This window comes from Pleurodeles waltl, chromosome 8 (genome assembly GCF_031143425.1).
Source record: "Pleurodeles waltl isolate 20211129_DDA chromosome 8, aPleWal1.hap1.20221129, whole genome shotgun sequence".
NCBI classification, from domain to species: domain Eukaryota; kingdom Metazoa; phylum Chordata; class Amphibia; order Caudata; family Salamandridae; genus Pleurodeles; species Pleurodeles waltl.
In genome coordinates this window covers 1,515,986,231-1,516,013,834 of record NC_090447.1, presented here as the reverse complement: position 1 = coordinate 1,516,013,834, position 27,604 = coordinate 1,515,986,231, and the positions used below count along the sequence as shown (strand labels likewise).

The following is a 27,604-nucleotide window of genomic DNA, read 5'->3' as shown; positions in this document are numbered from 1 at the left end:
GGAGGTAAGTAAAACACATAAAATATATACACAAACCAAAATCAGGTAGGTAAAAAGTTAGAAAAGTAGTGCAAACACTAGAATACAATAAGCCTAGGGGCAACACAAACCATATACTAAGAAAGTGAAATGCAAACCACTTAGGGGCACTTGGCTTAGTGTAGTGTGTAGAGAGTCGCTGGAAGTGTAAGAAAACACTAAGGGTGTCCACGATACCCCACCCCAAGACACTAAAAAGTAGGAGTAAAGTGACCCTAATTCCCCAGAAACACACTAAAGTTGTGATAGGAGATTCTGCAAAGACCACAACAGACTGCAAAGCACTGAAGACGGGTTCCTGGACCTGAGGACCTGGAAAGGAAGGGTCCCAAGTCCAAGAGTCACGAAAGTGTCCAGGGGGAGCAGGAGCCCAATAAACCCCACATGAAGGTGCAAAATGGCTGACTCCGGGTGGAAGAAGAGGAAGATTCTCAACAACGGAAGGTGCCAGGAACTTCTCCTTTGCACAGAAGATGTCCCAGGGCGTGCTGGAGGATTCAGAGTTGTTTCCACGCAGAAAGACCGCAAACAAGCCTTGCTAGCTGCAAAGGTCGCGGTTGAAGAAAAAGTGTGCTGCCTGGGCCCAGGAAGGACCAGGAGGTCGCCACTTGGAAGAGGAGACAGAGGGGGCGCTCAGCAATACAGAGAGCCCACGCAGAAGCAGGTAGCACCCGCAGAAGCACTTGAACATGGGTTCAAGAAAACTGAGCACAGCAGTCGTCTCAACACTACAAAACAGGGTCCTACGAAGCCGGAGATCAACTCAGCGAGTTGAGCAATGCAGGATGGAGTGCTAGGGACTTGGGCTGTCCAGTGCACGAAGGAATCCTTACAAGAGTGTACAGAAGCCCTAGCAGCTGCAGTTCACGCATCACACAGGATTACTGTCTGGCGTGGGGAGGTAAGGACTTACTTCCACCAAATTTGGGCAGAAGGACCACTGGACTGTTGAGGTCACTTGGATCCAGCTCCTGTGTTCCAGGGACCACGCTCGTCACGATGAGAGGGGACCCAGAGGACCGGTGAAGCCGAAGTTTGGTGCCTGCGGTAGCAGGGGGAAGATTCTGTCGACCCACTGGAGATTTCTTCTTGGCTTCCAGTGCAGGGTGAAGGCAGACAGCCCTCAGACCATGCACCACCAGGAAACAGTTGAGAAGTAGGCGCTACAATGTCGCTGGTAGTCTTCTCGCTACTTTGTTGCAGTTTTGCAGGCGTCCTGGAGCAGTCAGCGGTCGATCCTTGGCAGAAGTCAAAGAGGGAGATGCAGAGGAACTCTGATGAGCTCTTGCATTCGTTATCTGAAGAGAAGCCCACAGGAGAGACCCTAAATAGCCCTAAGAGGAGGATTGGCCACCTAGAGAAGTAAGCACCTATCAGGAGGGGTCTCTGACGTCACCTGCTGGCACTGGCCACTCAGAGGCCTCCATTGTGCCCTTAGACCTCTGCATTAAAGATGGTAGAGGTCTGGGACACACTGGAGGAGCTCTGGGCACCACCCCTGGGGTGGTGATGGACAGGCGAGTGGTCACTCACTTTTCCTTTGTCCAGTTTCGCGCCAGAGCAGGGGCTGGGGGATCCCTGAACCGGTGTAGACTGGCTTATGCAAGTAGGGCACTATCTGTGCCCTTCAAAGCATTTCCAGAGGCTGGGGGAGGCTACTCCTCCCCAGCCCTTTACACCTATTTCCAAAGGGAGAGGTTGTAACACCCTCTTTCAGAGAAAATTCTTTGTTCTGTCTTCCTGGGACTGGGCTGCCCAGACCCCAGGAGGCCAGAAGCCTGTCTGTGGGTTGGCAACAGCGGTAGCTGCAGTGAAAACCCCAGAGAGCTGGTTTGGCAGTACCCGGGGTCCATGCTGGAGCCCCGGGGATGCATGGGATTGGCACCCCAATACCAAATTTGGCATGGGGGACAATTCCATGATCTTAGACATGTTACATGGCCATATTCAGAGTTACTATTGTGAAGCTACATATAGGTATTGACCTATAGGTAGTGCACACGTGTAATGGTGTCCCCGCACTCACAAAGTCCAGGTAAATGGCCCTGAACTATGTGGGGGCACCTTGGCTATTGCCAGGGTGCCCTCACAATTAGTAACTTTGCACCTAACCTTCACTAAGTGAGGGTTAGGCATATAGGTGACTTATAAGTTACTTAAGTGCAGTGTAAAATGGCTCTGAAATAACGTGGATGTTATTTCACTCAGGCTGCATTGGCAGTCCTGTGTAAGAATTGTCTGAGCTCCCTATGGGTGGCAAAAGAAATGCTGCAGCCCATAGGGATCTCCCGGAACCCCAATACCCTGGGTACCTAGGTACCATATACTAAGGAATTATAAGGGTGTTCCAGTGTGCCAATTAGAATTGGTGAAAATTGTCACTAGCGTGCAGTGGCAATTTTAAAGACAGAGAGAGCATAAGCACTGAGGTTCTGGTTAGCAGAGCGTCAGTGACACAGTTAGGCACCACACAGGGAACACACATTCAGGCCACAACTATGAGAACTGGGGTCCTGGATAGCCGGATCCCAGTGAGACAGGCAAAAACAAACTGACACACAAGTAAAAATGGGGGTAACATGCCAGGCAAGATGTTACTTTCCTACAAAAGCAAAACATGTTGAGGGCCCCTACAGAGTCACCATGGTTACAAAAACAGCTCTCAAACTGGATGGCAGGGTGCCCTTTGAAAGGGTAGGGGTTGACATAGTTGGCCCCCTTGACCCTCCAACAGCTTCAGGCAATAGGTTTATCCTGGTGGTAGTAGACCATGCCACTAGGTATCCTGAAGCAATTCCCTTAAGTACCACCACAGCTCCTGCAGTGGCAAAAGCCCCCCTGGGAATCTTTTCCAGAATAGGTTTCCCTAAGGACGTGGTGTCAGACAGAGGTAGTGACTTCATGTCTGCATACCTCAAAGCTATGTGGAAGGAGTGTGGTGTAACTTATAAGTTCACTACTCCTTATCATCCACAGACAAATGGTCTGGTTGACAGGTTTAATAAAACTCTCAAAGGTATGATCATGGGACTCCCTGAAAAACTCAGAAGGAGATGGGATGTCCTGTTGCCATGCCTCCTTTTTTGCTTACAGGGAGGTACCCCAAAAAGGAGTGGGCTTTAGCCCCTTTGAACTCCTCTTTGGGCACCCTGTGAGAGGTCCCCTTGCACTTGTGAAGGAGGGTTGGGAACAACCTTTAAAAGCTCCAAAGCAAGACATTGTGGACTATGTACTTGGCCTAAGATCCAGAATGGCTGAGTACATGAAAAAGGCCAGTAAAAACCTTCAGGCCAGCCAAGAGCTCCAAAAGCAATGGCATGACCAGAAGGCTGTCCTGACCCAGTACCACCCAGGACAGAAGGTGTGGGTATTAGAGCCTGTGGCCCCCAAGAGAACTCCAGGACAAATGGAGTGGACCCCATCTCATTGTTGAAAAGAAAGGTGAGGTTACCTATTTGGTAGACCTGGGCACTGCCAAGAGTCCCCTTAGGGTGCTCCATGTCAATCACCTAAAACCCTACTATGACAGGGCTGACTTAACCCTGCTCAATGCAACTGATGAGGGGCAGGAAGAAGAGAGTGGTCCTCTCCCTGACCTCTTCTCCACCACTGAAGCTGATGGCTTAGTGGAGGGAGTGGTGCTTGCAGATTGCCTTACTGCTGAGCAGAAGGATAACTGTGTAAATCTCCTACGCCAATTCTCTGACCTCTTCTCACTGATACCAGGTACCTGGTGTGAGCACACAATCAACACTGGAGACAGTTAACCTGTCAAAAGTAAGATTTATAGGCAGCCTGACCATGTCAGAGATTGCATAAAACAAGAGGTACAGAAAATGCTGGACTTAGGAGTGATTGAGCCTTCAGAAAGCCCTTGGGCTAGCCCAGTGGTGATTGTCCCAAAACCTCACTGTAAAGATGGTAAAAGAGAAATTTGATTTTGTGTTGACTACAGAAGTCTCAATCAAGTAACCAAAACTAATGCTCACGCTATACCCAGGGCAGATGAGCTCATAGATACACTGGCTTCTGTCAAGAATCTAAGCACTTTTGATTTAACTGCAGGGTATTGGCAGATTAAATTCAACATCAGAAGATGCTAAACCTAAAACTGCATTTTCCACCATTGGAGGGCACTATCAGTTCACTGTTATGCCCTTTGGTTTGAAGAATGCACCTGCCACTTTTCAGAGGTTGGTGAACACAGTCCTGCAAGGGTTGGAAGCTTTTAGTGCAACATATCTAGAAGATATAGCTGTCTTTAGCTCCACCTGGGATGAGCACCTGGTCCACCTATGGAAAGTTTTGGAGGCCCTGCAAAAGGCAGGCCTCACTATCAAGGCTTCAAAGTGTCAGATAGGGAAGGGGAAAGTGGTTTATCTGGGCCACCTGGTAGGTGGGGAACAGATAGCACCACTGCAGGGGAAGATCGAAACCATTATGGAATGGACTCCCCGTACGACTCAAACCCAGGTGAGAGCCTTCTTAAGGAGGTTCATTAAGAAGTATGGCTCAAAGAGACCCAGTGGTTGTGCAAAGGTGGAGCGTATCACGTTTAAAGTTGGATTAGGGGAATATTGCTGGCAGACCATACAGCTGTGTAGATACATGGTTAATATATGATGCAAATTGGGGACAAATCAGTCTTGTGTTGGCAAAATATTCCTGGAAGTGTGAGCTGGCAGATGAATCTGATCCAGGGCAATTGTAAGCAAGGCTTGTGGCATTACTGGCTTTCCTGTAGATAGCTGTCTTTACACTAGGTCATCCCCTGCCTGGATGCATCCTCTGTCTTCCCAACTGTTTTTTTGAGCAACGAAGCTGCTTCCTGTAAATCCCTCAGGTGTAACCTTGCTAACTCAGTGTTATGAGGTGTGTCTTTGTTTCGGGCTTCGTTGGTAAGGCAGTCTGAGCCACCAGGACAGGGCCAGGTTGTGGACCTGATGGTACCTTTGGGGGTGTACGTCTGACTGCATCCCTAGCTGCTTGATCTGCTAGAGCGTTATCCCAGGACACAAAATCCTGTCCATTTGTGTGCGTGGCACATTTCACAACCGCCACTGTCTGTGGTAGTATGAGTGCCTCTACTAGAGTCTCCAAGAGCTTTCTATGTATCACAGGACTACCATCTGATTTAAAAACCTTTGCCTACTCCACCTCACAATGCTGGAGTGCACAGTAGTTGTCACATGCTGAATCTCAGTATACAATAATGATCTCTCCTGCTCCTGACTTGAGGGCTGTTATTAATGCGGTCAGCTCTGATGCCTGGGCGAATAATGTGCGGGTAATGTCGATTGTTCTATGACCTGTAGTGTGTCCAAGGAACCATGCTGCTGAGCCCTGACTACTGCTGCCACCATGTGTCCGATTCTTGTTTCTTGGTCGACCGTGGAGGAACCGTCAATAAACAACACTGCCTGGTAGAGGGTCTTCTGTGGCTTGACGGCATTCGTTGAGACTGTGGGTTACACAGTTGTGCTCATCCTACTCGGGTTTGATATTGGGTGGGCGAAGAATGTCACAGGATTCACTGCATGACACTTCACTACCTTCAAGGATGGTAGTGACAATATCACCTCATATCCTGACACACTCTGAGTAGTCAGATTGGTTTTGGCCTTGCGGATGATTGCAAACACTGTATGTTCTGCATAGAGTGTCGCTGGTGCCCCCATAACTATGGGGGCTCTCTTCTGTACTGCAGAGCTTGTTCACAGGAATGGTATCCTTTCATGACTGAGTCCAGCAGCCAACTGAAGTACGAAATTGGTTTGTGCCATAGTGGATACTTCTGTGTGAGGACAGCTGTTATCACCTGACCACTGCAGTGGCAGAATAGGTAAAACTCCTTGGTGTAGTCTGGAGTTCCCAGAACCGGAACATTTGTTATCTCATCCTTCAATATCTGAAAAGTTTCCCACATCTCCGTTATCCAAGTTATCTTCTCATCCCAATCTCTTGCCTGTTTGATGGCAGCCAACAATGGAGTTATTAGAGTACTATAGTCAAATATACACTGTCTTATGTAGTTACAGAGACCCAGGAACTTCTGCATTCCTCTGACAGTTTCTGGCTCTGACATTTGCCGGATGGAGGCTGCACTTTAAGGTGTTATGCACCTACCTGTTGCCCTAAATATTAGACTTCTTCCTGACAATACTGAATTTGTTCCCTCTCCACTTCGTATACTCTCTGAGCAAGAGTGGCTAGAAGAGATATAGGGGTCGATTATGAGTTTGGCAGACGGAAAAGGTCATCGGCCAAACTCCCGCGGTCTGGTTACTGCCAGTGCAGCAGCCTTCTCAAAGGCCCCATTAAGAGTTTCCAGCTGGCCCAGTGGGAAACAACCTACAACATTGACGCCGGCTCATAATAGAGCTGGCAGCAATACTGTAGAGTGTAGGGAGCACTAGCACCCGTCGCGATTTTCACTGTGTCGCCGGCAGAGAAGGGACTCGTTATCTCCTGGTGGATTAGAACCGCCAGCCCCTCAAGTGGAGAAGTGGCTGTGCTAGTGGTCCGACCGCCACGGTCGTAATGTGGCTGTCGGATCGCCACATTGGCAGCGGTCTGACTGCCACCGCAACCCTGGCGGTCTTAAGACCATAATGGGGCCCAAAGTGTCTATTCTACACTGTTGCTTGGTAGGACTACAAATCAATGTGTCATCAACATATTGCTCTGTTGAATACGCTAGGGGACTCGCAATACCCTTGGATACCATGATATGAGAACGGATTATCTGGATGGAGAGGAATGCTGAAGAAGGCATTCTTAAGATCAATGACTAACAAATACTTGGCATCCTGTGGGATATTTGTCAAGATGATGAAGAGGTCTGGGACTATTGAGACCTCTGGTAACACAATATTGTTCAAAGGGCGCAGGTCCTGAACCATGCGCCAACTAGTGCTCTTACCTTTCTTAACTGGGTAAATAGGGCTTCTTTTTCTGGGTCAAAAGCTTTGCTTGGGGTATGCATTCTAACTTCTACCACAGTCCTTAGCGGTATATATTTTTGAGAAAGTATAACCCTTTTCTTGGGACTATCATCAAATAGTTTGTCGTCCAGTATCTCCCTAATCAACTTTCCTGGCTCAAGGAAGATGACACATGCCCATAGCGCACCATTATGGTTGCTGGCTGTCAGGGCGCCATAGGTAGATGTTAGTTCCAAAGCCTCTATCTGCAATATTAACTCTGTTTCTGATAGCACAGAGTCCTGTCCTTGCTACCTAAAAAGAAATTCTTTGGTTAATTGAACCTCCCTACACAATAGTTCTGGTGTCTCTGCTATGATGGTGTATGCCGCTGCAGAAAATGCCTCCATATAAGCGGATCATGCTCTAGTCTGGTCTCTGCTGGAGGAGTCCATTATTAGTACCATGATTCTGGGGGGTGGATCTCCAGCTGTGGAGCAACTCATACTTCTGTCCGGCTCAAAATGAATGGTCATATTAAATTTTGCCATTAGGTCTCATCCTAACAAATTTGCTGGGGCAGGTGAGGAGAACAGTAAGCAGCTGTCAATATGTCTCCAACCTACTTTCATCTCTACTGGTTTGGTAAAAGGGACCCTTATAACTTCCCCAGAGAATCCCTGCATGTCCATGGATCTATTGGAAATCGGAAGGCCTCCCTCTATAATACAAGATTTTGTTCCTGTATCAATGAGGAATACATATCTCTTGTCATTGATGGAAACCCTCACAGTGGGCTCATCTGGCCTGTGCGTTACTGACAAGACTGGATGAGCAAGTTACTTACCTTCGGTAACGCTTTTTCTGGTGGATACACTAGCTACCTGTGGATTCCTCACCTAATGAATTCTCCCCAATGCGTAGCATTCAACGGAAACTTCTTTCCAGCTCTGCACGTCGGCGAGGATGTCACAATTGCCCGAGTCCCTGCGGCTCTGTCTGACGTCATCGTGTCAATAAGAGGTCCCCGCCGGCGTGCTGATGTCAGTTTACACTATTATTGACGTGCCTTCGAGGCGAACAGGTGAATACCGACATTCCATACTCATTATGATTGTATCCAAGAAAACTTTTATACAAAATGTAATCAAATAGAAATAGCAAACAATATCAATATATATATCCGCAAGAATACATAGTCATAAATATATACATACATATACATATATACACACACATATATATATATACATACATACATCCACTCATAATTCAGCAATATACAATTATACATATATATACACCCAAGGAAATCTCGGTATGACCAGACAGACTAAGGTGAGGCGGGTGGGATCGTGAGGAATCCACAGGTAGCTAGTGTATCCACCAGAAAAAGCGTTACCGAAGGTAAGTAACTTGCTCTTCTGATGGATACAACTACCTGTGGATTCCTCACCTAATGAATAGAGTCCCAAAGCAGTACCGCCTCAGAGGTGGGTGTCTGACTGATCATACCAAGAAATCCCACAGTACAGACCGCGCAAAATGGCCATCCCTCCTCACCTCCGAGTCCAAGCAATAATGCTTTACAAAGGTGTGGAGGGACGACCAAGTCGTAGCCTTACAAATGTCTGCCACTAGAACACCTCTAGCCAGGGCCGACGTGGCCGACTTAGCCCTGGTGGAATGGGCTCTTATACCAACAGGAGGAACTTTCTTTGCTAATGAATAACACATTTTAATACAAAGAATGACCCACCTGGACAGTGTTCGTTTGTGGACGGCCTTCCCCTTCCTCTTTCCCACGTATCCAACAAAGAGTTGGTTGTCCAAGCGGAACTCTCTTGTCCTGTCTATGTAAAAACTCAATGCCCTCCTTGGGTCCAGTCGATGTAGTCTCTCCTCCTCCTTAGATGGATGTGGAGGAGGATAGAATGACGAGAGTGTAATAGACTGCCCCAAATGAAAAGGGGTCACTACCTTGGGGAGGAAAGCCGCCCTGGTCCTCAGCACTACCTTGTCCGCATGAAAGGTCGTAAAAGGAGGGTGAACACAAAGAGCTTGAAGCTCACTTACACGCCTAGCAGAGGTGATGGCCATAAGAAAAACAGTCTTTAAGACTAAAAATCTCAAAGGGCAAGAATGTAGCGGCTCAAAAGGAGAACCCATTAAAAAGGTTAGAACCAGATTTAAATCCCACTGGGGCATCAGAAACGGAGTGGGAGGAAACCTATTGGTAAGCCCCTTCAAAAACCTCAATACTAAAGGGGATTTGAACAAAGAGGGTTGAGCAGATAGGCATAAGAAGGCTGAGAGAGCCGAAAGATAGCCTTTGACAGTAGCAACAGCACAGCCTTGCTGTGCCAAGGACAATGCAAACACCAATATGTCCGACAAATGGGCATTTAAGGGATTCATTTGCCTCTCTCCACACCAAGCAACGAATTTAGCACATCTGCTCGCATAGACACATTTGGTGGAGTGTCGCCTGGACGATAAAATAACGTCCACCACCTCTGGTGGGAGAGAAAAATAACTCAGATTGCCCAGTTCAATCTCCAGGCATGAAGGTGCAGGCTCTGGAGGTGGGGGTGTAGGACCTGCCCCTGCGACTGCGAGAAGAGGTCTGCCCTGCAAGGAGACGGAGCGGAGGGCACAGTGAGAGTTGGGGAAGGTCCATGTACCACACCCTTCTTGGCCAATCCGGAGCTATTAAGATAACTTGGGCCCAGTCTTGGCAAATCTTCCTCAGAATTCGAGGAATCAAGGGTATGGTGGGAAACGCATAAACCAACTGGCCGTTCCAGGACATCTGAAACGCGTCCCCCAACGCTTCCTGCACTGGATACTGGAGGCTGCAGAACGACAGGCAGTGCGCGTTCTCCCGAATGGCAAATAGGTCTACCTGGGGAAATCCCCACATCCGAAAGATGTAAAGGATCAAATCTGGATGAAGATGCCACTTGTGATCGGCCGAGAGGAGCCGACTGAAACTGTCCGCACGCACGTTTTGAACCCCGGGCAGATGGTTTGACATTAAGCAAATCGGATGGTCCCGTGCCCAGGACCAGAGCCGCAGAGCCTCTCTGCAGGGAAGGTACGACCCTACATCCTGCAAGTCGACAGGCACCTTCCAATCCTCTTTGCTCAACGGCATAAGCACCTGTGCTAGAGTCAACATTTTTAATTTCTCCTGTTTGAGGAACCAATTCAAAATCCTCAGGTCCAGGATAGGTCTCAAACGTCCATCCTTTTTGGGGGATCAGAAAATACCTTGAGTAACATCCCTGACCCCTCTCCAGCTCGGGAACCAACTCCACTGCACCTTTTCACAATAGGGATAGAACCTCCTGTTCTAACAACAGGAGATGGTCTTCCAAACAAAAGGAAAGACTGGGAGGAGGAATCTCCCGAAAGGGAAGGGCATAGCCTTTCCTCACCACACTGTTGACCCAGGAGTCTGATGTAATTGACTCCCACATGGGAAGAAAAAGAGACAACCTTCCCCCTAAAGGAGATATATGGGAAGCAATGGTTGGAGGACTAGGGTTGCTTACCCTGTTGCACCCCCCCGAGGAAGAGGCAGGGTGCTGCTGTTGGATGGCCCCTTTAGTGGGGACTCTACCCCCGCCCCCTAAAAGATCTGTAAGGGAGACTTGAGGGCTGCTGGCCTGTCTGCTGCGATCTTCCACGAAAGGACGCCCCTCGTCTAAACATCCTAAAATGTCTAAACGACCTAAAAGGGATCGAAGCAGCTTGCAGGCCCAAGGACTTCTCTGTTGCCCTACACTCTTTGAAGCGCTCCAACGCAGAGTCAGCCTTAGTGCCAAATAACTTATCGCCATCAAAAGGCAAGTCTAACAGAGTAGCTTGGACATCTGAAGAGAACCCAGACGTACGTAACCAAGCATGACGTCTGGTAGCGATGGATGTTCCCACGGCTCTAGCAACTGAGTCCGTGGTGTCCAGTCCCGATTGTATGACTTGTGTCGCTGCAGTCTGGGCATCCGTAAGGAGTCCTTGCAAGTCCTGGGGCATATCAGGCAACGCAGTTTTAGCCGCATCCATAACAGCATGAATGTATCTACCCAGGATACACGTGGCATTTGCTGACTTAAGCGCCATACTGCAGGACGAGAAAACCTTCTTTGCAGACTGTTCCATAGTTTTGGACTCCTGTCGGACGGCACACCAGGGAAGGAACCAAGAGCAGACTGCGATGAACAAGACGCCTGTAACACCAGACTCCCAGGAGACGGGTGTTTCGAATGGAACCCAGGGTCCCCTGGAGCTGATCCATATCTTCTGGCCACCGACCTGTTCACCGCTGATGAAGAAACAGGCTTTCTCCATACCTCGACAATGGGATCCATGAGAGCTTCATTAAAAGGCAGCAATGGATTTGCAACAGAAGTGGCAGGATGTAGCACCTCCGTCAGGATATTTGTCTTGAACTGGGCAACAGAAAGCGGGAGATCTAAGAAATCAGCAGCCTTTCTTATCACAGAATGAAACGAGGCTGCCTCCTCGGTAAATTCCCCTGGTTAGGCTAAATCCCATTCCGGGGAAATATCCAGCCCACTGGCAGTGTCTAACCCCTGAAAGTCACCCATGGGCTCCACAATCTCCAGTTCTTCAAGGAGCTGTCTCCGATACTCTACTTCCTCCAATAATCTCAGGGCCTTTCTTAGGGAACGCAACTTTGCCTCCAGCCCTGGCATTGACAAAGAGTTGACGGACTAGGTGTCACCACTCGATCTCCGGACTCATCCGAAGCCGGAGATGGATCCATTGGTGCCGTGGACATCCGCTCTCTACCAACCTACGCCATCCGGCTTCGGGACAACTCCATCTGGATAGACACCGGCATCGAAGGCCTTTCCACCGACGTTGACGTCCCCTGCCGGACAGAATGGCATGAACGACGCCGGTCTATAAGGAGCCGGAGCCCCTAAATTAAATGCCAAGGGACCAGTGGGGCCAGCCGACGCACCACCTCCTAGCGCCATGGTCTGAAACATGGTAAACATGGCATTAAGGAATGCCGCTGGAATGCCGCTGGATCCGATCCCGGAGTAGGGAAGACAGGATACTCCTGTGGAGTCAGAGCCGGATCCTGGATATCCGGATGCGCTGGAGAAAAGCTAGGACTCCGAGGTTCCACCACCTCAAAGACCGAAGGCGCCGGAGAAGTCTACGGAGTCGAAGGCTGAGGAGTCACCGTCGGTCTGACCTCCTACGACTTATGGCGCCGAGCAGATAAAGACCTCAACCTCGAACGGCTTACTCTGGAACGACGCCGGGAATCGTGATAGCGCCGCTTCCTATGACTATTCGCCGACTTCCCCGACGAAGATCTATGGTGACTCCTCTTCTCCTTTTTAGCCTTCACTATAAACAACTTGGCTTCACGCTCCTTAAGAGCCTTGGGATTCATTTTCTGGCACGAACCACACTCCTGAACGTCATGGTCCGAGCTCAGACACCAAAGGCAGTCATTATGCGGGTCAGTAACTGACATACGACCTCTGCATTCTCTGCAAGGCTTGAACCCTGACTTCTTCGTAGCAGACATTTCCGAAAATACAAAGTATCCCTTTCAACAGCAATCGACACAAGAGCTAGAGAAATAACTGTTATCGAAGGCACGGAAAAAAGGGAACTGACGTCAGCAAGCCGGCAGGGACCTCTTATTGACGGAGCTGCATGGAGCCGGGCTATTATGACGTCCTCGCCGACGTGCAGAGCTGGAAAGAAGTTTCCGTCGAATGCTACGCATTAGGGAGAATTCATTAGGTGAGGAATCCGCAGGTAGTTGTATCCATCAGAAACACAGAAATTCTCTGTGGGCATCCTCATTGTGTGAATCCTCCTACAAGATTTACCTGGAAAGGATTTCCCCCCTCACAGCTACGCCTTCTTGTCCACCTTGGGGTGGGGCCTCTGTGGAGGGTACTTCATGGTTCTGCTGAGGCAATTCTTGCTGTGCTTGGGATTTTCCTGGTGACTGCACATTTTGCAAGGGTGTCTGGGGCACACTTGGACTTTGCTGTGGCTGCACTGCCATATTTTCGGATGGACCATAAGTTCTCATTCTTCGATTTTGCTCATCGCATCTCTTCACATTAAACTTGCTTATAAAATGCCCAAACCTTTGACAATATTAACATGGCTGATCCCTTCTTGGAGGACCCAACCTACCTCTTCCTTCTCCTCCTCGGCCCCGTTACCATTTGTTTGTGTACTTATATCATCCTGCTGCTGCGGGTACTGTTGTCGATGACCCTTGGGACAGTTCCTGCGGCTATTGCGGACATCCTAGTGGCCGCTGCCACTCCAGCACCTTCCACTGCTCTCTTCTTTGCTAACTTCTGCTGTACCAACTTGGCTGCAGCTTTCTCTGCTCCTTCCTGTTTACTTTTCTCCTTTCTTGCTTTGTTTTGCAAAATGGATTATGTGTGCTTGAACTTTGGTCCAGGGCTTAGCTTCAAGAGCCACTATGTTGTCTAAGCTGTTTTGCACATCAAAAGGCAACCCTTTCTTGACTACATTATAGAACAGTACAGCATTACCTCATGTCACTTCCTAGCCCTGACCCTACTTCTTGTGGCCATTTTTCTTTCATTTTGTTGATGTATTGCACCAGATCCTCATTCAGTTGCATAGACTGAGTCATAAGGGATCCGATGTCTGGACTATTGGGGTACATTTTCCTAATTTGATCCCACACTACAGATTTGACCAGATTAAATGGAGATCTTTTTCACCTGTTCTCAGTGAGGGTCATGTTTCTAACCCCAGACTTTTGAAATATTGTATCTGTTCTGTCCCCTATGAGGGAGCTAAGCAGACTTTTTATATCCCCTACTGCAAGGGTGATGGCAGCAGTTTGTTTCTCAAATGCTTAGATCTGTTTCCCTGCTCCATCATTCATTAGTGGCAACTGTTTTCTGAGGTCTTCCTTGTCCATTTGTGGCAAATGAACATAGGAGGTCATTATGACCCCAGTGGTAGGCGGTAATATGGAGGAAAGTACTGCCAACAGGCTGGCTGTACTTTCCTCCATATTATGACATTGGCTTCAGGCAAACCGCCAATGTACCACACCGACCGCCACAGCAGTAACAGCCGTCGGGCTGGAGACATCAATCTCCAGCTGGCAGCACGTCACTTGCCTGCCTGCGGGATTATGATCCCACCTACCGCCATGGTTTTCGTGGCTTCCTTACCACCACATAAACCATGGCGGTAGGCACTATCAGTGACAAGGAATTCTTTCCCTGTCACTGATAGGGGTCTCCCCCACCCCCCTCCACAGGTTCCCACCCTTCCTCTCCAGACTCCCTCTTCATACACGCCCCTCCCTTCACACATGCACACACGCATACACACACCCATTCCCACATTCATCCATGCATGCATACATCCATTCACACACATCCACACACACTTCCATACATACAGACACGCGGTCACACTACTCAATATACACTCACTCACACCCCCAAACATGCACACACATACAACACCCAACAGACACCTGCATACACACACGCACAGACATGCACAGACACACACACAGACACAACACCCCCTGCCCCCCTCCCGTCGGAGCACCCACGTACCTGTGTCCAGGGGGTCCTCCGGCAGAAGACGGGATGGGGCGCTGCTGCCAGCAGCAGCGTCCGCCAGCAGAACACTGCCAGGTCGTATTAATTCTCATCATACGGTTGGCAGCGGTCTACTGGCGTGGCACTGCTGCTGGCAGCAGCGCCACCTTACCACCATCCGCCTGCATGGCCCCAGCCGGATTTCCGCCATCCTTCTGGTGAAAATCCGTCTGTGGTCATAATTTGGTGGACGGCTGATAGCCGCGACGACGGTCTTTTGGCGGCCGTCACCACGGCGGTAGGCGGTTTTTACCGCCTGGGTCATAATAACCCCCACAATGTGGTGCCCCAGGCTCCTTATGCATTAAGGGCATTTTTAATGCAAAGAGGTGGCGGAACACTGGGGATGATGCTGTCTGGCGTACTTCTGCCATATACACAGACATTTCCTCATGTAAGGGTAGTCCCAGTCTGGATTATCCTCACCATATAGGATGCAGTCTTCAGGGTTTCCCATGACGTGTGGGTCAAAGGATCCCTTTTGTGGCCATGGGCTCATTTGTGGAGCTAACCGCTCAGTCCAGTCTGCTAAGTTTTCTACAAATGGCACAACAAAATGCCACCTATCCTCTCCTTCAGCAATAATCTCACTGGGGTGAGGCCTATGCTGTGCGCATTTGGCACTCATTTGCTAGGCGGGTCTGTTGTAGAGAGTTACCCATCCTGTAACCTCGCTTGATTCCATTCTGGTTGGCTATGGGTGCTTTGGAATTGTAACTACTCAAGCTCTGTAGCCCTGGGTTTCCTGCATCTAGGGAGCACACTTCACTCCCTTCCTCCTGCATCAGTTGGGTCAGGCAGTCTTCATGCGCCCCTTGTGCAGTCTAAGTCAATAAGTGGTCTTTCTTGGCTACTATCCATGGGGTGACTTGCTTCTTGGGTTTGAAGAAGTTCACCCATGCCCCCCACACACTGGTGTATGGACTCTAACCTGCCTGCTAATTTCCCAAAACTTCTCTGAGTTTGTCCTGTATAGTCATTGTCATGTCCTTCTCTCCTTACTTCACTTGTCTCTCTCCTAGCCTCACTGTGTGACAGCTAGTCCTGCACACTCTCTGGTGAACTACTAAGCCCACTTCTCGCTCTCCGCCAAGGGGGCGGACTACCTTCTGTCCTGCTTTGTTCCTGTTCCCTTCCTTGAGACAAAGGCTGCCCTGTCTTATCCACAGTTCTATGCACATAGTAACTCCACCGTGCATTGCCTACAACCCTTTGATGTGGGGTGGACACTTGTTGCCTAATTACTCTACCTGAAGTGTCTCTTTCCTGAACCAACTGCAACATTGATGATGAAATCTGTGATTCATCATCACTATCCCCTGAGCTCTTTTCTTTGCTCTTCTCCTGTCAGGCAAAAGATGGGTCTAGATGAAGTATGAACCACACCTCTAATTGCCCTGAAAAGTGGGGATTCCTACCCAAGTTTGCTGTCTAGGGGTGCTTGCCCTCTTTGGCTTTGGAATGTGTGATGTCATTTTGGGGGTCACTGTAGGGGTTTCAATTTCAGGGTTTTCAAATCCTACTGCGGCTTCTTGCAACTGCACTAGTGGGTAGATGATGGACACAGTGGGTGCAGTGCTCGCCGGGCTATATTGGGGTGGGCAACCAGATGGGGTACTAGGGATTTCCTCTTGTGGGGAATCCTTTGAACCTTCACAAAATATTCTCCATAAAACAATGGTGGCTTCTCTTTTCTTTAATTTGGCTCCGGCATATTGACATCGGAGGTATGTGACAACATTCTCAATTGTTCTATCACTGAATGTTCCTTCTTTTGGTCAAGGATATGTATGTTTTTGGGTGGCTTTAAACCACTTCTGTCTATTTTTTTTGTAATGTCTTTCTGTCACTGGGAAATATGCTCTAAGGGAGTCTCCATAACTAGGAGTTCTTAGTATTTTTAATTATAACTTCTCCTACCAGATTTAATAATTTTAAAGTAGACTCCAATTAATTTTCTCAATAGGAAGACATTTTGTCTACCCGTTCTACTTTACCGTTTTACAATAGACTTTCAGCTTTTAATTCTGTTTACCGAGTCTTCGGGACACATTACAGTATAAACTTTTAATTACATGCAATGTACATTTCAGAACAACAGTTTGTATATTTATACAATATCTCACAACAACATCACACGGTGGCCGCACTTCATTCAACTGCAGGCGGTCACCTTAAGTCACGCAAACAAATCACACTCTACTACTTACAAAAGCACCTTTTTTTGGTTGTGCAACTCATGTACACAATTGTAATGATATGTGTGTTTTGACCACTGACTCCATGTTGCACTTAGCAGCACACCGTCACATTAGTGACCACCAGCTTCATTTTGCCTATTGACTTTATTTTAGCATTAGCCACTGTCACGTTAAAAGCTGCAAGTAGTTTTCCACATTGTACAATGTGCACATGTTTTTATTTTTCGTGTTCTTTCCCACCAAGGGCTTAGGCTAATAAAAATTTACTCAGACGGCGTGAAACGGTCTTGTTTTTAATTGGCACTTTGGGATTGTGACCAAGTCCTGACGTGTTATTTTCAAAGCTGGCCTAAAGCAATCAGCATTTTTATGAATAAATAAACTTCTGCAGTGAGAGGGAAGTTCTAGAAATTTCCTCTCTTGTTTGTTCAAAGTATAAGAGGCCGAGGCCAAGACCAGATGGACGGGGACAGAGAGTGTTGCAGATCTCAGGCATATCCAGGACGCTGGAGTGTGTCATCCTTCCCGTGAGGATAATTGATCTCTCTCTCCTTGATCGATTCTGGGATCTGGCGATCTGATGCTGAATAGGAGGGAGAAGAAGCAGTGATGCCCTTGCCTCATGGTGATGTATATTTTTAATTCATTATTTGCTTTTTATTATAATATAGGTACATATATTTGATGTGTATATTGCAGTGGAGAATCATTTGTGCATGTTTTCATTTCATTGCTGTGACCATTTTTAAACGTGTGCTTTCAGCATGCTAATCTCCTAGGAAACTTGGGACGTGAAGTAATAAATGTCTTCTTTGGACTAAGAAGCGCATTCCAGAGATTTTTGTCAGTGCATGAGTGTTTCAGCTCGGTCATTAGTGAAGCAAAACAACAATTCATCCACAGAAAAAATAATAAGGTAACAAATCGCATGTGGTGCCTTTCTGGCCTAACAAATTTACCGTACTTATATCTCTGTACAACGGGTGTACACAATCTTTCAATAAAAAATGAAATCACATTTGGTGCCTTTTGGGCCTTGCAAATTCACCAATACATATATTTGTGCAACACTTGTACACAATCCTTCAACAATAAAATACAAAGCGCATGCAGTGCCCTTCTGGCCTTAAGAATTCACCAATGCATATATTTCTGCTGATTGCCCAATACTTGTACGCAATTCTTCACAATAAAAAACAACAAATCACATGTGATGCCCTTCTGGCCTTACAAATTCACCAATACATATATTTTTGTTGACTGCACAACGCACATACACAATCCTTCAACAATAAAATGCAAATCGCATGCAGCACCCTTCTGGCCTTAAAAATTCACCAATGCATATATTTCTGTTGATTGTGCAATGCTCTCACACAATCCTTCAGCAATAAACAACAAACCGCATGCAGTGCCCTTCTGGCCTTAAAAATACAACAATACATATATTTCTGTTGACTGCAAAGCACACGTACGCAATCCTTCAACAATAAAAAACAAATTGCATACGATGCTCTTCTGGCCTTACAAATTCACCAATACATATATTTCTGTTGACTGCGCAATGCACGTATTCAATCCTTCAAGAATTAAAAAAAAAAAAATCACAAAAAAAAAAAAAAAAATCACAAAAAAAAAAAATCACAACAAAAAAAAAAAAACATTCGCATGTGGTGCCCTTCTAGCCTTACAAATTCGCCAATACATATATTTTTGTTGATTGCACAAAAAATACAAATCGCCTCCGGTGCCCTTCTGGCCTTACAAATTCACCAATACATATATTTCTATTGATTGCGCAACGCACGTACAAATCCTTCCACAATAAAAAAAAAAATAAATACATTTCAACAAAATCAGATGTGGTGTCCTAGCCTTACAATTTCACCAATACGTATATTTCTATTGATTGTGCAATGCACGTACGCAATCCTTCAACAATAAAAAAAAAAAGAAAAATCAGATGTGGTGCCCTTCTGGCCTTACAATTTCACCAATAAATATATTTCAGTTGATTGAGCAGTGCACGTACGCACTCCAACAATATGAAACAACAACACAAATCTCATTTGTCGCCCTTCTGGCCTTACAATTTTCCCAATATATATATTTCTGTTGATTGCACAACGCACGTACGCAATCCTTCAATAATAGAAAACAACAAATCGCATGCGTGTTACATTACACTTACATCTGCATTTAGCAATGTCAAGAGGAGCGCGCTCGTAAAACATGGATCACGATTCGCTTTGCCCTCACCTTTAAGGAGATGGCAGTCCCCAGAGGCTTCCGAACCCCCCGTGCACAGGCAGAACTTAAGCCTAACCCAGCTTCTGTAAGTTTACCAATACATATACATGAAAAAAAAATTGTGCACACTGGTCTCTCTGCAGCAGGGAGCAGGCGGTCTTCCGATGCCAGCCGTTAGGTGGGGGCGAAAATAAACCTCCTAGGCTCTAGCTCGCCAACTTTTACTGGGTGAATGAACATGCCCCGAAGACTCAAATAACCAGGCGGATTCTTCTTTGCAACACAGAGACAGAATTTACTGTTGTGACAGGGAGAAAAACACTGCAGACTCCACCTCAGTCCTGCAAAAGCTGGATCTACGGTTTTTCTCAAATGCTTGTTCACAGACAGACCTTTTATACACATCAGTACAATACTTTATTACACATGATCAATAATAGATGACTTGCAAGTTTACAAATTTAAAAGGGAAAAACACTTGAAAACATGAGAACCCCCCCCCCTCCCCCATAACACCAAATTCCTGAGCTAAGTCATTACACATTCTTTATTAGGCGTTCCACAATGCTTTATGACAGAGCATTCTTTTATTTGAAGTAAATGCTGACAGCCTTGTGTGTCCGGGACCTCTGAGTGTTTAGATTCTGGTTTCCTTCCCTGCACCCATTGTGAGTCATGCACTTGTGAGCTTTGGACTAATTCAATCATGTACCCATTGTCTAATCAGCCTGCAATCTGTTTGTAGGCACACAGAGAATGCCGGGGACTCGTCTGCTGATGTTGTAAATACTTGCAGGATGGTGAGACCTGAGTTGGCTTTTAACAAATACCCTTTTATGTTTTCTTATTCCACTACATCCTTGAACCGACCTTTCACCTTACTTGTGTCAGTGTGGAGGTTAAGCCTAAACTGTTATTTTAGTCTGAACAGCAGTGCAGTTTCTACAAGTCCCTGATGTTGCACAATGTTTTCACATTTCATATTTACAGCACTGTGTTTATTTTTTACATTTACATTTCTTACAATACTTCAATGATCAGGAAGATAATGAATTCCAGGGGGCTGTATTAGCTCGGTTAGGAGAGCTTTAGACTGATCTGTAGATGATCTGTAGTTCCCTGGTTCAATCCTGGATGTTGGCAATGTCTGAGCGTGTCATGGATTCTTCCTTGGAGTCAACTTCAGGTGACATTTTATTTAATTGATAAAACCTTATCGACATATCAGTACAAAACAGCATTTCTTTTCTATCTTCTTTTCAAAATGGCTTCCACCTCTCTTGCCTTCAACTTTGACTTCCATTATTTCCCGTTTCTATCTTGATTTTAATGTAAACCGTAGCCTGCATCATCTTCCAGTTTCCTTTGAACAAAACTGTCATCAGTCAGATGCAATAGCTTGCTTACACATGCCATTTCTGTGTATCAGAGTGCTAGCCTATTGAGAGTTTACAAAAAAACACAACTACCTACCTTGTGTACCAAAAATTTACTTCACTAATTGCGTCCAGTTAACTGCAGAAGGATACACCAAAGTGTAACACATAGCTGTACCCTCATAGTGAATGCCTTAGATGGACATTTCATTTCTACCTGATTAAAAATACTCAGGAAGGCACAATGTGACAACTGTCTGAAATAGCTCAGTTGGGAGAGCGTTAGACTGACGCTCTAAAGGTCCCTGGTTCAATCTGGTTTTCAACACAGTCCGAGCTCTTACCTTGCTTGGGTACAGTTTCTTTCTTGGAGTCAACTTTAGGCGACATTTTATTTCATTGATAAAACCTTTCATCAACCTGATAGACATACCATCAGTACAACACAGCACTTGTTTTTCTATTATCCTTTCAAACTTGCTTCCAACTCTCTTCCCTTCACCTCTGCCTTCCATTATTCCCATTTCTAGCTTTATTTTGAAGTAAACCCTTGTCTGCATCATCTTCCAGTTCCCCTTGAATAAAACCGGCATCAGTCAGATGACCTAATTTGCCTACTTAGGACACATATGTCTGTATTTCAGAGTGCAGGTCCTCCCTATTTTTTCCCCACAAAATCTCCAGGGATTTATTATTTTATTTATCTATTTTATCTATGAGATTTTATACCTGCTAATTTTAAATGAGGTTTCCCCTGAAGGAGAGGTTTGGTCTTTGAAATGCTTTGTGAATTAGTGCTTGTTCTTTTCGAAAACTCATTTCTGAAAATATTACACTATTTAAGCAACCTGAGTAGACCGAAGAGCACCCTTATTGAAACTGAAACAAATTACAAATAGACTGAATAAAAAGTCCAGAATAAATTTGAAGTGACAATATCACATGACTGGATAATTGCCATAAGACCGACAGTGCCCGTTTCTTACACTATTTTTTCTGAACAAGTAAAGTTTGTCAATATAAAGAAATTACAGTTTTTGCATTGGATACACAATCTTTGTTCAGGGACTTCTCAGTTTCTGTATTTTCTTTATGCATTTGTCATAAGAACATAACCATCTTGTACGTTTAATATGCTAACAGAAAACCTTAGCACACTGTGACAAAGCATATTGTTACTTCAGTGTTTATTGAATTTAAAAGCTTCAGACACTCCTTTCCACTAGGAATCTACAGGGTGTCTGCTTTATACAAAGCAGGGTTTGCTATTATACTGTTTAGTTATGCTTTAGCCAACCCAAATACCTCAAAGTACAATGCAATATAAAGTTCATTCAATATGTGCTGGTCTCAAAGATGTATTTATGTTTACTACACCAGCTGGACGTAACTGATAATCACATCGTCTTGATGTCTATGCATGAGCTGAGGGCACAGTAAGTCACTTTTTTGTTTCCTTCTAATCAACTGGTACTGCTGGGACAGACAAGTGCACAGATTGTGCTGGTTCAGACTTCTAGGAATGCAGCAGTAAATCACCAAGCAGGCCACCTAGGACCAGGCAAAGTTGGTCAAATGTCCATCATATGACTATAGAGCTTGCGGGACTGGTAGAGTCAGGCATGTATTTCTGGAATTCTGATTGAAGTTGGGGAGAATAAAGGATTTGGATTGGTGAAAGTTTACTCCTGCTGTTCAATTAGACACAATTCTTTTAATATCTCATTTGGTGCACTGAAAAGGTTGTACTGCTTTGTGGAGTGACAGTTGGGATTGAAGATTTGTGTTTACTGTAAAGTGCTTTCATGCTCAGCACAGAGAGAGGAGATAACCTTGGAGATGACACTTTAAAGATGTAAACGATCACTCTTTTGGTCAAAACTTTTTTCACTACAGTTCATGAAGATGATTTTACTTCTGTGTGAATTCTCAGGTGATTTTGAAAATGTTTCTTCCGAGTAAACGTCTTCTTGCACTCAATGCAGGAAAAAGGCTTCCATCCTGTGTGCATACCCAGGTGACTTTGAAGATGCACTTTTTGACTAAAGCTCTTATTGCACTCGGTGCAGGGAAAAGGCTTTACCCCTGTGTGAATTCTCAAGTGACGTTTCAGATCATTCTGTTGAGCAAAGCTCCTCCCACACTCAGTGCAGGAAAAAGGTTTCAGCCCTACATGGATTCTCAGGTGACGCAGAAGTGAAGCCTGTTGAGAAAAACTCTTCTTGCACTCAGTGCAAGTAAATGGCTTCTCACCTGTGTGGATTCTAAGATGATTTGCAAGACTTGACTTTGTAGTAAAACTCCTTGCACACTCTGTGCATGAAAAAGGCTTCAATCCTGTATGGCGTCTTTGATGACACTGAAGATTTGCCTTTTGAGTAAAGCTCCTCTCACACTCACTGCAGTGAAAGGGCCTTTCACCTGTGTGGATCCTTAAATGGCGCTGAAGACCTTCCATTTGGATAAACTTTTTATTACATTGAGTACAGGAAAAGGGTTTTACTCCTGTGTGGATACTCAAGTGACGCTGAAGTGCTGACTTTTCATTAAAGGTCTTTTCACATTCGCTGCACCAAAAGGGTTTCTCACCTGTGTGGATTCTCAGGTGTCGCTGAAGCGTTGACTTTTCATTAAAGGTCTTTCCACATTCACTGCACCAGAAGTGGTTCACCTCTGTGTAGAGTCTCAGGTGGTGGTGAATATCCCAAAGCTGAGTACATTTCTTCTCACACTCGGTAGCAGGAAATGGCTTTATATCTATGAGGATTCTAGGACCACATTCAGGACTTTCATTACTAGCAAAGCTGCTCTCACATTCCCTGCAGGGACAAAACCTCTTCCCTGTGTGGATTCCATAGTATGAATCAAAAGAACACTTTTGAGTAGAGACATCCTTGGAGTCAGAAAATGTGGGTGACTCGTTCCCATTTATGCTTACTTTCTCCAGTTTGTTTTCTGTTGAAAAAAATGAAAAGTAAAATGAATTATTCAAAAAGTATGCTAAATTAAAAAGACATTAATGTTAAATTGGCACAGTTTTAAATTCCGATAATCAGCAAATTTTGGACTGGCAAACTAACCATTGGGAGGCAGGTGTCAAGCGACCGCGCATTAAGCAAATGTTTGGCACTTGTATGCTATCACAGAACTAAACACCGCTTGCTTGCAGCAGGATAACTTGACCCGTTCAGGCAATCTAGCAAAAGGCAATAACCAAAACTGAATATCAGATGAAAATTTCTTGTGACTGAAAATTGTTAAACAATGGTGCAGGCAACACCACACATTTTATTGATGGGGAAGCAACAGCCACCTAGAAAGTACAACTTGAAAACTGTCAAAGTCTTGAACACATGGAATGTAGACGCTCAACCTCAATGCCATGTAGGAAAGGCCTGCCATCGGAGAAGAATACTGATTGAGATGACATGCTTAGTAGACCTGACGCACATATGCTTTTGCGAGTTCTACGGAAAAACACAATTACAAACCTGCTCTTCAGCATCACACACAAAAGACACATCATACACAAGGACAAGAGAGAAAAACACACTTCAGTTGCTATGAAGATGTGATCACCTAAAATGTCCTTACTTCAAGCCATGCATTTACTGGCAAGCTGTTTAGCCCCAGTCCTGGCTGTAACTACAAACCTTTAACACTCAAATATAGGTGGTAGGTCTGTCAGCCTTAGGATGGCCTTTCCCCAGACATTTTTCCTTCCTCCCCCAATTTCTTTTTGCTGATCTCGTTTTTTCTGGCCTTATGACTCTAGGCACTTTACCAATACTAGTCAGTGTTAAAGTGCTTGTGTTTCATGGTAGGCTTATACCCAGTTGGCATATTTAATTTACTTGTAAAAACCTAGTACGGTGGCATTACATGTGCTCGGGCCTGTAAATTAAAAGCTATTAGTAGGCCTGCAGCACTGATTGTGCCACCTACTTAAGTAACCCTTTAAACATACCTTAGGCAGCCTGTGCGCAGTTTCTAACTGCCATTTCAACCTGCCAAAATAAACCCTTTTTCAAGCCCAAAACGTCCCTTTTTATACATATGTTACCCATAAGGTAGGCCCTGGACAGCCCAGAGGACAGGGTACAGTGTATTTAAAAAGGCAGGGCATGTACCTTTAAGTTTTACAGGCCGTGGGAGTGATTACCCCTTTGTTTTTCACTACTGCAAGGCCTACCTCTACTATAGGATAACATTGGAGTTACATCACTACATTTAATAAGCTGTAAATTCCAGATGGGAGCAAGTACCTGGATCATGTTTGGGGTCTTTAGAATTGTAATGAAAAATCCTATCTTATGGTGAAGTCAGATTTTAAATAACAATTTTGAAAATGGCACTTTTAGAAAGCTGGCATTTTCTTTCCTTAGCCACTTGATACCCGCAGCCTGTTTCTGGGTCACATGACTGGGTGTATTTGACAGTTGGGCTTTGTGTATTTCTCATAGGCAGCTACAAACAATGGGGAGCTTAGGTGTGACTAGGTGGGCCTTCACTGGCAGGATGGGGGGGGGGGGGAGCTGGACCCAACCCCACTTACAATTGAATAGGCTCTGTCCTATCCCCACACAAAGGCCTCCATACCCCCTGTATGTAGTCTGAAGCTAGGGCGAGGAAGGCAGGGCACATGGTACTTCTAAGGCATTCCTCTAGAAGCTTCTCTCTACTTCAAAGGCACCACTAGGCATAAACATAGGACCTTAGACACCAACTCTTAAGTACCTGTGGATACTCTGCCATGAAGAAGGACGGCTGAGCTGCTGAAGGATTGCCACTCTGCCAGACTGCTGCCCTGCCTTGTTGTGTTGCTGCCTTGGTGTTCTGACCTGCTGCCCTTTTACCTGGGTGAGAAGGACTGGGTCTGCATCTCTTGAACGAAGAACCCCAACGAGACTCCAAGGGATAGATGGCTGGCCTTCTGATAAGAGCCTGAGGGACAGAAGGCTCCAACAACCTTGCACCTGCACCTGGACTCTGCCATCAGTGAGTCTTTCCTGGCAAGCATTGCCACCCCAGACCTGGACCCTTGGAAGTCAGTTTAAGGTGTTCTGCCAGCCTCCGTGGATCTAGTGGAACAGATGTATCTGATCTGCTGTGAAGTCCAACCCTGAGCACAACTGCTGCGTGGATCAGAAATGCTGCAAAGACCCACCCTGCAGCCCCTCACTGAATCGGAAATGCCACTGTGCAATGCATCTTAGCTGCAGGCCCTTGCATCTCTCGTCAACAGCAGCCCCCACAACAATGCCAGACTCTGCATCACAGTCTTGCAGCTCCTAAGAACCAACACATTGCCCCAACTGCGAGACGAATGCTTAACTCCAGACTTCACATCACAAGCGAGCCCTCATCGACAGGATCGTCGACATCAATGCATCAGGACCTAGCACCGCAGCGGCGACACATCTCGGAACCTACGCAGCGATTTGCTGCGTGATGCATTTTCAACACAGATCCTCGCTCAGCAAACCAGGATTTAAGGAACTCTGTGCAGCATGCATTTCTGGGTCCCTGTAGCCGGCCCGGTCTCCGTTGCGGTCGGCCTGATCTTATGACTTTGTTCCGATTTGGCACAACCAGATAGCCACGGTTGGAGCTTTACACCTTTTGGCGCTATTTTTACAGCAATGTTTCAAACCGAGACCCATATTTATACTTATTTTGCGCTGCATTTGCGTAATTTTTTATGCAAAAGTAGCGCAAACTTACAAATTACAATTATATTTTGTACGTTTGCGCTGCTTTCGAGTCAGAAAATGCCGCAAATGCGGCACAAAAAAAGTACAAATATGGGCCTGAATATCTCTGGTTGTACTAATTAAATATTTGTTGTTTTGGTCTTGTTTTATTTACTAAAAATAATCGTTTTTTTTTATTTTGTTGTGGGCTCCATTTGTGGTGTGTTTTCACTGTGCTACTGTCTGAAGTGTTGCACAAATATGTGACACATTACCTCTCAGTTTAGCCTAACTGCTCTCTGGGGATTGAGCACAGGATAATTTAGGGTTTGCTTGCGACTTAACCTGGGAAGAATGGTGGTTGGTGCTTGAGAATGGCTTTACTCTCCAATCAGTAACCCAATTTCTTGCCGTAGGTGTTCCTAAACTCTACCAGTGTTATCAGTTTTCAAAGACCTGCAAAAAACATGAAATCTGGTAGGAGCAACTTAGCAAAAAGGTGATTCCTTGTGGTAGAACATCATAAGCAGTGTGTTTTATTGAAAGACAATACATAAACCCACAAAAGCATCCAATTTCTCAAAAAAAAAGAATAGAAGCAGAATAGGAGCCAGATTAGCAATGTTTTCGTTATTTTCTTTAAATCAGCAGTTGATTGTGTGGTATGAGTCCACTTCATTTTAGGGTGCTCAAACTGACATTTCCTAGTGAAGTGTGTCACAAGCATGGGGCAGCCAATATCCACCTGTTATTCAAGTAACTACAGACTTTGCATTGCAGTGTTTGGTGGACAACTGCCAATGACTTAAATTTGATTCTGGACTGGAATGTATGCATGTAAAATGCAAAATGTGAGAGAAATATGTTCATGTCGCAGAGCATTGAAGACTAACTGTACTGAGGCTTTTTTAAACTAGGCGGAGCTTCAAAATGCCCACGGTTGGCAGAATTCTTATCATTAATCTGAAACTCAGCATGTAGAACATTTTACATTAGTTCTCTCCTGTCAATACTAGCATAGCATAACATTTACTCGATCTTAAACATTTGTTAATTTCACATTTCGACCATCAAGTTTCTTGCCTACGCTGTAAAACCAGATAAAGTCTACATGACTCCCAAGAAATTAATGTAAACAGCCAAATGGTCTTTAACACCGAAGTTTAAAGATATCCAAAGTATTGTGTATTGAGTACATAGATACTACTGATTTATTGAATATTTCCCCTCCAAAAGCTTTTTTTAAGAAAGAGTGCCTAAGATTTTCTTTGGCCTGGTTCCATAAAGGGCTCCTGTTTCAGCAATCAAAAACAGGCACAATGTGCCTTCACCAGCTCAGGTATGGCCTGTACAACCTACTCAATAAGATGTCCCTAGAAAGTAGGCTTTCCTCATAGAAACAGATATTCTAAATGGCAATATGAGTTCCATCCAGTGACAAACAGATATGTA

The 27,604-nt window shown here is 45.6% G+C and overlaps 1 protein-coding gene across 2 annotated transcripts in view; it reads right to left on the bottom strand.

The window, feature by feature from the left end:
* Positions 1 to 19,351: 19,351 nt before the first annotated feature.
* Positions 19,352 to 27,604, bottom strand: part of LOC138248856 (gastrula zinc finger protein XlCGF57.1-like) — a 45,175-nt gene continuing 36,922 nt past the window's right edge. For both annotated transcript variants that reach the window (XM_069202813.1, XM_069202814.1), the window contains one exon: positions 19,352 to 23,414. In XM_069202813.1, the coding sequence (XP_069058914.1) occupies positions 22,357 to 23,414 (1,058 nt within the window). In that variant the 3' untranslated portion in view covers positions 19,352 to 22,356. The remainder of the gene's footprint in view (positions 23,415 to 27,604) is intronic.